General features: G+C 47.6%; 1 protein-coding gene across 6 annotated transcripts in view; it reads left to right on the top strand.

The window, feature by feature from the left end:
* LOC121598572 (failed axon connections) overlaps positions 1-12,160 on the top strand; it is a 49,552-nt gene extending 37,392 nt beyond the window's left edge. For 5 of the 6 annotated variants that reach the window (XM_041925598.1, XM_041925601.1, XM_041925600.1 and 2 more), the window contains exons 3-6: positions 9,680-10,018; positions 10,610-10,756; positions 11,520-11,716; positions 11,796-12,160. In XM_041925598.1, coding sequence (XP_041781532.1) covers positions 9,680-10,018; positions 10,610-10,756; positions 11,520-11,716; positions 11,796-11,973 — 861 coding nt within the window. In that variant the 3' untranslated portion in view covers positions 11,974-12,160. The remainder of the gene's footprint in view (positions 1-9,679; positions 10,019-10,609; positions 10,757-11,519; positions 11,717-11,795) is intronic. The other variant, XM_041925602.1, reaches the window with a different exon arrangement.
* The last annotated feature ends 261 nt before the right edge of the window (positions 12,161-12,421 follow it).

Here is a 12,421-nt window from a genome sequence, read left to right as displayed (position 1 = left end):
GTTGGGCAATCATAATTCTCTCCCTACAGTTTTTCCTTCCTGGTGCATTCTTTGGAGGCAAAGGGAGGACTCCACCAGCTGCTACTGTGGTGGAGTGAAAGCGAACACCGGCAACAGTAGGAAGAGTAAAAGGGAGAAAGGGCTTAAAAAATGGGTGCTAACGAGGGCCGGAGATGAAGCTAATTAATTTTCCGCGTTAATCGGCATCGTCGCCACGTGCCTAGGTTCGCGCTGTGGGGACCCGTGTCCCGTACGCGGAACATTAGCCGCAAGTCATCGAATTTCCGGCGGCGTAGATTTGGAGCACAATTGCTGCTGCTGCCACGGTGTCGTCGGTATTACACGGTGTGCTCCCTGTGGAGTAGGCGATACCCCCGGCCCGGCCCCTTGCCATTTGCCTTCTAACGCCCTTTTGTGGTGGAGCCCATTATGGACGCACGGGCCATAATTGTGGTTTATTACTCGCGGGTTCACATTATCCACTCGTGACACGGCGAAAGTTATGTGGCCAGAGTTCGCTTTCATTGTCACGCGGTTGAGCAAAAGCGGGGGGAAAAGCGAGAGCTCACACTCCCCCCAAGAGTTTTCACATTCGGTTGCATTTTGGGAGCTTCTGCTAGAATGTGCACCGGTGGAGCAATCAATGAATTTCGCATCGGAAATTAGCGTTTGCGTTAACACTTCGGTAGCGTAATTGGAGCTCTTTGACGCCGGACGCCTTGTTTCTCTTTTGTTTCTGGGCTTTAAACTCGCTTATCGAGGTCGCTCTCGTTCGGTATGGATCGGTTTACGAGGTGGAACAGAGCTGTTTATCGCAGGCATAAAATGAAAGGAAAGTAACGAACAATTGACCCGAATTTTGCAGTGTCCTAAAAATTGTGATAAAATGGTGTTAATGTTGCAAACATTCCCATAAAGTGAACGTTTTTATTCGGTGGTTTGTTAGTTCAGATTTTAAAGGTATTTTTGCAGATGAGAGCTTAAATATGAGATTTCAAGTATAGAAATATCGTTTTTAAAGCCGTATTATGTTAATTTATTGGTTTCGGTGGATGACTGTTAAAGGATGCTACTTGTCAAAGTAGTATTATTTAAAAGTTATGTTTTAGTCAATTATAAGTCAAAAGTTTTAGTTCCACCAGGACTGATACATTTCCTGCCTCTCATTTGCGTGTCTCAAGTGTAATCGGTAAACACAGGAATGTTTCCATCACTCTAGCGAAGAGCAACGATAACCACCAACTCTCTGCATGGATTCATTTAGAACGATAACATGATTAGCATTTATCATTTACATTTATGTCGCCCGTACACCATAGATCGCTCGTTTTGAAGCCGTTAAAGTAATGCACCCTTGGCTGGTTAATATGGCGCGATGAGAGAACGCCAACCCTCACGAGCTGTCCAACGGAGCTTGAGCAAATATTGACCCTTTTCCAGGCTCATGCTCCAACGAACTTTCGCCTTTGCCAGGGGTAGAAAGGCAAACAGAGAGTGTAAAAGTGCACCAAGCCGTCAACGCCGCCGCCGCCTCATGTCCAAACCGGGGACACAGCGCCACACAGCGTGCAAAGGAAAACAATCCGTGTCTGAAAGGCGCCAACCAACAAAACCCGCAACCCATAACCAACCGATGTGAACCCACACTTTGGTGTGCTTTCGGTGGTGTGTGGGTCAAGCGTGGTAACATATCCTCTCCAGGTCCTCATCGCACCCCTTGGACGATCAATGGAGATGATGGACCCCGATGGACCGTCGGGGTGCTGGAGTGTTTTACCCGAGTAAACAAACATAACCTTACTTTTGAGTGGTCCGTTCTGATGGAGCGGCCTCGGTTTGACGCGGGTTGGGTTGTGTTGTTGTTTTTTTTCTTCCATCTTGCACCCTCAGTTTTGGTCCTTCGAACCGGAGACGTATTTTGTTTCAGATTAAGCCATTAGCATTTTGAGAGCTTGTTTGGGGTTTTGTAGATTTAATATTACAGTTGATTATTTTTTCACCAAGTACAACCGGCTTTTGGCTTGAAGTCTACTCAGAATTGTTTCTTCAAGCTCAGAAATAAGGTTTTTGGAAATTGGAGAATGTTACTTCTTCTTCTTCTTTGGCTCAACAACCGATGACGGTCAAGGCCTGCCAACCCACTTGTGGGGTTGGCTTTCAGTGACTTATTGATTTCCCCCCATAGCAGGATAGTCAGTCCTACGTATGGCGGCACGGTCTATTCGGGGCTTGAACCCATGACGGGCATGTTGTTAAGTCGTACGAGTTGACGACTGTACCATGAGACCGGCGGAGAATGTTACAGTCGTCGTATATACGAGCTATTGACATCTTTACTTTATCTGTATACATTGTAAACGTTATTGGTTGTCTCAAGAGTAGTCATTCTAGCAATGGCCGAAAGTCCTGCTCACAGAGAGTTGCTCACAGAAGACTCCAGCATATCATTATTACAGAAGGCAAAAGCAATCACACAGAGAGCCTTTTTTTTCATCCATCCTTTTCAATTGCAATGCAGATTTCGGTGGCTAAATTGCTCAAGTACCCTGCACAGCAGTATCTACTTCAAGCCAGCCCTGTTTGCAATATTATTTCATAGCCATTCCAAAATAATGATTCCGTCGGCCACCGCGCGCAACACAAACACCGGCCACACGGAGGAGTTCATTGACTTTTCCCTAGCTGACGGGGACGGGGAGATGTTTCCTTCCCCCCAAAAAAAAAAGCTTGTTACTTTATCTGTTGTATCTCTTGACATAAAAAGGATCAGGCCGGGAATGCCTGGCTGCGAAAACAGAAGCAAGCAAGTGGCGATCCTCTTTCGACGGCGGAGAGTGTAGTGTTATTGGGGTACGGGATACGAAGGCTAAAGGAAAACGAAAATATGTTTTTTTTTCTCTCCTCCTGTGTCGTTGCTGTAACTTTCGACCGTTGAACAGGTTTTTCGGTTGTTTTTTTTTCTGGTGTGGCGCTCGGACACGAGACACATTCCAGTTGTGTGGACGAAAGTGTGGAATGTTTGGACGATGAGACTTTCGTTCGTGCAGCGGGATCATCAGCAGCGGGCATTCTCCCTTTCTACGGAATGATGAAATCTTCATCGAGTGTGTGCGGACGATGTTGAACGATCACGAAGCACACAGCGTGGGACGTGCCCGATCCAAAAGCAGCCTGTAGGCGCTCTCTGTGACACGCATTACGTGAGTTGATTAAAGTTATCTAATCCCCTGCAAACCAAAAAACAAACGCAAGGGGAGGAAGTTTGATGTTTTCTGGATGGATTGATTTTATCACATTTTTGTGGTGGAATGTTTTGGCCGCGTACCCCCCGGTGCACGCTGGGGGAATACACCTTCCAGGAAATTTTCCATCAAAGTCCAACGACGCGTCACTTCCGCTGGAATTCGGTCGGAAGATTACGACCAGCCGAAATACCTTTCCCATTCCGGGGGTTTTGGTGTTTTGGTTCCAGTCTTTGTTCCTCCTGGCAGGGCGCAGAGAAGCGGGCAAAACAACAAACACGACAGGACAGAAGGCTCACTCACCGCGCTCATCGCGTGCTGCTGGTAGTTATGCTGGCGAGCGTGCGAGTCTTTATGTTTCTAATTATGCGCCCGGTGTGTGGCGCGAGAAAAGCAACGCTTAAAGCGACAATAATGAGTCTCCTGGGAGGGGGGGGAAGGGGGCGGAGCGCAGCACGAAAGAGTGGTTTGTGTGGCTTTCGCGCAGCACTGCTGGTTATGCTTCTGCTCTTTGCTCATTAAACAACTTTCTGTGGGTGGGCGAATGGAGTGACGAGTGCGCGAGAGCGCCTTCAATTATGCAAATCATCACCATCATCACCCTGTGGTCGTTAATGTGTGTGCGTTGCTTGTTGCGGAGCCCCCGGACTTGTTGAAATCTAGAGCCGGACCGCGATACAGAATGCGGAAGAAGATGTTCCTCGTGTCGTCCAGCTGGGGAGATGACCTCGTCGTGATCGGGACGACCTCCAGCAGCAGCAGCAGCAGCACCGGGTGACTGACGACCGGTGAACCGATTCCGGTGTTGGCAATCAGTTTCCCATCTTCTACCGGTCCAATGTTCTTCCATCCCCTGCAAATGAGTGGGAGATCGACAATTCTAGAGCCCGAATGGTCGGGTCGGAAAGCGGGACGACATTCCTTCTCGTCGTGTTTTGAATGCATCATCATCATCATCGCGGACTAGATTATCCTCACCGTAATCATCGGTGGATGGTGGACGGTTTAGTCGAGGAAACAACACCATCAGCATAAACTCACACACAGAGTCACAGAAACTGTTCTGCTGTCGTCACAGAACCGATGCGTGAATCGTTCCGATCCGATCTCCGGAACTGGAATGACCGGTTTCCGTGTGTCAAGGCTGGTGTGTGTGTGTGTGTTTAGATTCCTCAACGCCGTCGTTCGTTCGGTGTGATGGGTTTCCTTATGCCGATTAGATAACACTTCCTCCTCCTTCCTTCACAAAACGTTATAAACCCCTCAGTGTCTGTCCTGCCGTGACTGTCCTTCAGTTTCAAAGTATTTGCATTCCAGAAGGGCCTGGGCACTCCTTCCGACAAATGATACGGCGTCGAGTGTGTGTGTGTGTATATGGGAAAGTTTGTTTACCGCTTATGGATATGTGTGCAGTTCTGTTTGCATTGATAATGAGCGGTAGTGGTGGTGTGCTGCCCATCTTTATCGAGGTGCCAATGATTCAATTAGCATTTTAATGCACTCCACCCGCCCGAGGTATGTGTAATGGGGCAACTCCCCGAAACTGAACGCCGCGATTGGGCGATCAATTGACGGGTGGTGTCATCTAGCCGAATGTAGGGGATACCTTTGCTTAAGGTATGCGTGAGAGCCCTCGCCCAACTCCATTCGTTGGTAAACTAAACGTTTGGAGAGAAGGTAGGGCAAAAATGAAATGCCATGGCGTGTACCTAGAGAGCGGGGGCAAAGTGTCTATGAGAAGCTATAAATCAATTAATAATCGTTCGCATTCCAACGTGTGTGCACGGACCATGTGGAATAGGAAATAGAGAGAGAGCATAGTGTCTGCCCATAGTAGTTCTTCAAACAGTTTTTTTGAACTGAAAAGTGGTGTTTCTCGGAATACTCGGAATATTCTCTTAAACAGGTAACAACTATCCCCAGAAACTCAAGGATTGTTGAATTGATATACATTTAGGTTGCTCCACTTCATGATGAAAGATGCAATGGCAAATTTAAACAGGTTTTAAAACAAATGACGCTCATATAACATTTCGGTCTTACATGCTTACAGGCTTTCACAACCTTGGTTAGGTTGTTTCCCAAAAAAATTTGGTTGCTTCCAATATGTTTTTTTTATGTGTGTTCCCACGATTTTTTGTTAAATCTGAACCAATAGATTGTAATGATGTTCAATTGGACGATACCTATAAATCGTGGAAACGAACCAAAAATCTAAGGGATACGATGAATAAACCGTGAGACGAGCCCAAAAAGTTATAAGAACCAACCAATTAATAGTGGGAAATCCTGCAATTTCTGGCAGATCGTTACAAAATAATTAATTTACCTCCAATAGAAAGTAAACCCCTAATTCCTGCATATTTTGGTGTAACAATGAAATTAACGTCATGTCCGTGGATGTGCAAAGTGGTCCTGATGTCTTCGATGTCTTGCTTAGATTGTATGACCACAGTAGGCTGAAGATGTTCAGCTATTCAGGTTGCTCAAAATCTAAATCCTACGTATAAAACTCCAACATGATTTTCTGAAAAGTTGAGCTTTCATTTTTTTGCGGCTAATTTGGAGATATTCCTTGTTTCTATAAACACATTTTGATCAAAATAATCTGCAAGAAAACATGTTGGATGTGTTCACATAGAATCTGGTATTTTGCCTGAGAACATAACAGTTTTCACATAAAAAAGACTAGCACAAAACTTATCAGCACGTCGGAGTTTATCGCCATCATCATCATCTTGACAAATTTAGGTCAAATCTTGCCCCTTACCCCCAGATATTGCCTGCCTAACTCTTGCGTTGCTCCCTTGCATTAAGCTCATCTGCTAATGCGCGGAAAGCACATAAGTAAGCTTATTACGTGTGCTTGTTGCAGAACGAATAGATCCGCTCAGCGGCAGGCGGCGGATTCAGTTCCAAGTAGCCTGGGGAGAAGCAGAAAAAAATACACATTGGCGCGTCCTCGGCAGCCCGACGGCAGGATTAATATCTCTTCCTCAGAAAACATCCCCTTCAGCGCCCCGCGACGTGGAAAGGTGTATGTGTGTGTTCCATTTGCTGGCACTGCCTGTTGCGAAGCATAAAGGGCGGCAATGGAGCGATAGCGCCTCGAGCCCAAACCGCAAGCAACAGCCGTCGTGCTCGAAATCTTCCTTTGCCAATCGAAAGAAAAAGCATCGAAAACAGCACAAGCCACAGGAAATGGGCCATACGATACCATGTTCCAGACCGGGAGAGAGGAAGGATGATGAAGAATTCTCTCCATTCGGGGACACGATTTTTATGGGAAAAGTGCCGACTAGCGCGCCTTTACGAAAAAACTCGGGAAATGAAATGAAAGTAGAGAGAGAGAGAGGTGGTGGTGTGTGCGACAGGTTGGAGATGAAAATCGGAGAAAAACTGACTGTCCCTGGGGTGTGAGAGCAGGCAGACTTTTGCCGGTCATCGTTCAGTGGTAGACATTTTCCTGGAACTAAAAAAAGGAGACTCAATCTCGGTCTCAAAGCAAGTAAAAGAAGTGTACAAATTGGGAAAGCGAAATGAAAAGCTTGCACACACACACACACACACACACACCACTACCACATTTCTTTTGATGTTCGGTTTTCCGCCCTCTCTCGGACAAAATCCGTTCCACGTTTTTCCGCTTGCAATTCAAACTTCATTTTCCGTTTACCCGGTTTTTTCCCTGCCCTTTTTCTTGACTCCACGGAAAATAACCGAAAACGACTGTCAGGAAAAAGCTACTTTCTCTCTCTCTCTCTCTCTCTCTCTCTCTCTCTCTCTCTCTCCTCTCTTTCTCTCTTCATCCTTCGCGTCTCCTTTTTGTCGTGGAGCTTGGAAAACGCCTTTGTATTTTTATGTGTGTGTGTGCGTGTGCGTGTGGTGGGAAAATGATTCAAGCGTCCAGAGCGTCGGCGTCCTAAAACACCGGGCCCCTTCGCCTGTTGGTGCCACTCCAGGATCTTTCCATCACACAAACACACACACACACACATACAGGTCGGGCGCGGTATGTCCGTTTCACCCGACTGTAATCCTGTCCATGTTCCACCCAAATGTTCCTTTCCTCCACCCTCCCTTTGTCGGTGGCCGGATTTAGAGCCGTTAACAGGGCTGGACACAGGTGGCACAGGGGGTGAGAAAAAGGGGTTTGGTTGGTTTCTCACAACGACCAAAATGGGAAATCATCGGTGTGGCACTGTTGCTAGGCACTACTACCACAGGCGCGCACACACACACACTCACACACACAGTCACATCCCACATCAGTGGGAGTTGTTTGGGAAGGGCGTTATATGCGCGCGCCCTGCAAAATGGGATACGGCCCGGTAAAAGGATGCGGGCCGATCAATACTAATGTGTGCACGCTGGTGAGTGCCCGGTGTGTCTATTTGGGCGCGCACACAGACCCGGCAAACGCTTCGAAAGGGGGATGAATTTTCCAACCCCAGTTGTGTTGGTGTGTGTGAGTGCGATTTTGCTGTTTGATGGTAGTGTGTGGCCCTGATAAGCGAGGTGTTGCTGGTATATGTGCCAACAATCGCGGGAGGAAAATGAGTTCTCTCTTTCGCTCACTCTCTCTCTCGGAGTTGCGTGTGTTGGTGTGGCATTAGAGCGCGGTAAAACAAGGATATCCTCCTGGCTGTGTGTGTGTGAGTGGTACAAGTTTTTTTTTCTCTTCTCCCTACTGAGTGCCACCGACCGACAGAAAGAGGGAGAAGAAAATAGGACGCGCTTTCCAGCACGTTGAAATTCTGCACATGGCGCCCGCAGCTCTTTATGTCGGCGTGGAGGGAAAAATAACCGGCCACGCCAAACAATTTCATTTCCACACTCCTATACCCACACACCGGCCTGCTTCCAGTAGCAGCTGTATGCCTTCCATTTCCCATGTGGGAAGCATTTTCCACGCGTGGTACTGCGGGCGTATTTTTATTCTTTTTCTATCGTGAATATGCAATTAGCGGCGTTCGCTGCCAGCGTTTCATCTTGCCGATGTGATCGGGAGGAGGGGAATGGAACACTTTAACATACTTTCAAGCGTAAACTGATTTCTTCCATTAAATTACCGACGATAAAGACGAAACGCTGTGCAATGCCGACTCGCAAGTCCTCCGGGCAAAGGACGCGCGCTCTTGCCAATCTGCAGCAAAGGCGCGACGCTTTTTCCAGCGTGTCTGCCCCCGGGCGCCAACACACACACACACACATACAACCCGCCCACAGAAAGCGAACCGTTGAAGGATAAAATTAGATTTCATGGGGCGGCTAAACGAGCCGTAGCCGGCTTCTAGCTTGCCTTATTGTGCCGTTGGTGGCGTCACAGCACCGGAGCAAAGGGGAATGCTGGCTCCAACAAAAGAGTGTGGAGGGCATTGTCGGGAGTCGCTTCTTGTGGTCTCCAGCCCATGCCATCCTTTTCACGTTCCTCGTCGACGGAGGACGCTATTCGCGTTTGCGCGCGCAACAAACCAGGCGGCCGACACCCCTTTAGCAGGCGCAGGGAGAGTGTGGCGGCCGGTATGGGTACGGTGGGGCAGTGTCTGGATAGAAAAAAAAGCAGCGCCTGCAACTGTGTTAGTGTGACAACAGGACGCACTTACCCGGTGGAACTTTGATTTGATGAGGCGGCGCTGGTCGCGGTCCACAGATTGCTGATCCTTTCGTTTTTGCTTTGCCGAACAATGGAGAGCTTTTTGGGCGTCTCTCTTTCTCTTTCGTATCTCTCTCCCGCTCTCGATAGAAAGTTCAACACACACACACATTGGTTAAAGTTGCGTCTGGCCGCATTGTACGTGCCGTATAAATCATTTATTTTCGCACATAAATGCGTTTAATGTATGCAATGGAATTGAAATTTATTGCGTCGGCCACTGCCAACCTTTGTGCCGCCTCCGGGGCCGCCGCCTGGGCGATCAATTTGACATCCTTTGCATTGTTCGACCTAATGGCCCTCTTGCGCTGCTCCGTTTTTGGGTTGAGCTTCGGTTGAGGAGAGGATCCTCTGTGCGGGCTTAATGGCAGACGTCCAAAAAAGGGGACCAAATGTGGGCCAGTAGTCGTGCGAAAATGAGCACTCGCGGGAAAATAGCCGTCAACCACACGAAGGAGCAAACCCTAGGACGAAAACGAACGTTAAGAGCTGGTGTGGAAACGCTCATCCAGATGTATGGTAATAGTGTTGAAGTAGTTTTGTGTATGAAATAATTATAGCCTAACGCGCTTCACTAATACCACTGCGAGGTGCAAAGAACCTGCATTAAACATGCTGAGGCGGATTAGCACAGAAAATGAATTTATCTTGTCCATTTCCCATTTACACTGCGTCTTGTTGATAGCTTCGCATATCTCGCCGCACGCAAAATGCTTATTTCTGTAGTAAATCTCCCACAAAATCTCATGAATAATAAACATCCATATTACTACCTTCGCAGAACATCGACCATAAGCTGAAGCTGCGCTCGAAGAAGGGACAGCTGCCGTTCGTCGAGGTCAATGGGGAGGAGATTGCCGACTCGACCATCATCATGCAGGAGCTGGCGACGCGCTACGACAAGGACCTGGACGCCGCCCTGACCCAGGAGCAGCGCAACATTGCCCACGCGATGATTTCGATGCTTGAGAACCATCTCGTCTGGGTGGTGCTGTCCTGGCGCAGCAAGAACACGGAACAGATGCTCAAGGGCTACAAGATTAACCTGCAGCACGCGCTCGGCAGCCGTCTGCCGAATGCGCTGCTGAACTTCTTCTTCAAATTCCAGTTCAGCCGCAAGGTAAGTGTTGTTGTTCTGTTACTGTTCAATCTTGTTACCGTTGCAAAACCCTGTACCGTTTTGTGTATGTATGTGCACCCATTCCATTTTCCGTTCATACTTGCCTGAACAATTCTACAGCGCATCCTTTAGTCCTTCCCGTGCACTCATCCACAACACTCCTGCGCCAATAGATCATCCAGTAGATACTTCGCTCAGCGAAGAATTGTGGGTCGGCGTCCTCTGCATGCATTTGTCGAACTCATAATTCTTCTGAATGTCAATAGAATTCCATGTCCGTCTTGAAGAGTCTCTTGCTCCTATTCTTTCCTGCATGGATCATTAACTTACCCTCGATTGTTGTCTAGCTCTTGAGTCTTGAGACCTACCTTAAGGCGTGGAATAAAAGGTTCATCTAAGCCTCTCTTTTTTGGAGAAGTGACCCAAAGATATTCATTCCTCAAACTCACACACACACACACAGAACTCTCTAACAAACGTATGAAGCAAGCGACATGTTTCATCTGGCTCTATCTCTCTCTCAACCATACCATGTCATGTAGTGTGCACCCGTTTGTTAATCCGGAACCATCCGTCCTCTAACGTCTCTAGTGTTTCCAGGGTGCTAAAAAGGTGAAAGCTCAGGGCCTGGGCGTCCACAAGCCGGAGGAAATTGAGGAGTTCGGTCGCAAGGATCTGAAGGTGCTGTCCGAGCTGCTGGCCGATAAGCCATTCTTCTTCGGTGATGAACCCACCACGGTAAGTAGTCGTTTGGAAGGAAGGAGGAGAGTAGTTCGGAGAGCTCGGAATCGGAACTACCCGGCTCCGGTTTTGTGTTCGGTATTAATTACGGAGCCGATTGCGATATCCGGAGCCAACTCCGATTTCGGTGTAGATTCTGGAGCCGATTCCGGAGTAGATGCCGGTGCTAACTCCAATTCCGGAATCGGCCCCGGAATTGGAATTGGCTCGGAAATCGTAATCAGCTCCGGAATCGGAATCAGAATTGATTCCAGAATCAGAGTCAGTTCTAGAATTGAAATCAGAGGTTTTAGAAACGAAATCAGTGCTGTAATCTCCATAAGAATTGATCGTTACAAATAAATTTGGGTTCTTGGCGGCTATCGATATCGAATCGCAGCTGCATAGGACCCAAACGCCTATTTGCATGAAGATATCGAAACGGAATTTGATTTCGGTGCCGATTCTCATTATGAAGCCGATTCCGAAACCGATTCCCAAGCATATTCCGATTCCCGAGCCGTTTTCGATTCCCGATTCGAATCCGATTCAAGATTCGAATACGATTCCGGATTCGATTCCTGAATAGATTCTGGAGCCGATCTGATTTCGGACCTACTATCCGGAATCGATTACGCAAAAAAATCGGAGCTAGTCAATTCGATCCCGACAAAAACTTCATTTTTTCCATTACTAGAGAAGAGGCGTTTTGGAACTCTTCAGTACAAATATTCAATGATTGTAATTTCCATTTATTTCTTTCTCTCCTCTCCAATTCCAGCTCGACTGTGTTGCATTCTCCGTGTTGGCACAAATTCACTTCATTCTGGACGAGGTTAAGTACGGTCTGAAGGAGTTCATGCAGGAGAACTGCCCGAACCTGGTGGGACACGTTTCGCGGATCAAGGAGCGCTGCTTCCCCGACTGGGAGGACATCTGCACCAAGCTCGATCTGAACGCGCACATCCCGAAGCCAGAGTAAGTGTGTGTGTGTGTGCGCGGAAGTTGTATGCTTTATAGCCTAACTGACCGCCTAACATGTTTCATCCATCCACAGGCCGGAAACCAAGGAAAACAAGGAAGGTGCTGACACGGAAAAGACCGCCGAACAGGACAAGAACGAGTCGGAAAAGGAGCTCGAGAAGGACAACTCGAACGAGAAGTCCGAAAAGAAGGAGGAACCCGAGAAGGTGGTGGAGGAGAATAAAGAAAAAGAGGAGGCAGCCGCCAAATAAGTTGGTTAGGGAGCGGTGAAAGCTAGAGAGCGGCCACATTAAATAATATGCACAGCAGCAAACAACAGCAACAACAGCAGCAACAACAAGAAGCGAGGAAGCACTATTGCTTTTTTACAACTATTCTACTGAAACAAGCCGTCAGCTAAATTAAGAAATATATATATAGTGTGACGTGCTCCCGTAACAAAAAAAACAGCAACAAAACATCCACCAACTTCTCCGAATCGAAAAAAAAGAAAAGAAAAATCTCGCCGGAGAAGTCGATACAATTCCACCTACTCTTTATGCAAGGATATATTATTTTGTAGAAACAACAAAACAAAACAAAAAAAAAACTCTAGAAAGGAAATTCTTACGATGGAAGTACACGTACGTGTGCAACCGGAAACCCACTAACCGTATAGTGGAGAGTGTGAAGGCGGGGGCTGCGAGTGTTGTGAGCGGT

Source organism: Anopheles merus, chromosome 3L (genome assembly GCF_017562075.2).
Source record: "Anopheles merus strain MAF chromosome 3L, AmerM5.1, whole genome shotgun sequence".
NCBI classification, from domain to species: domain Eukaryota; kingdom Metazoa; phylum Arthropoda; class Insecta; order Diptera; family Culicidae; genus Anopheles; species Anopheles merus.
Note: the sequence above shows the minus strand (reverse complement) of the source record. Positions and strands in the feature narration are given on the sequence as shown.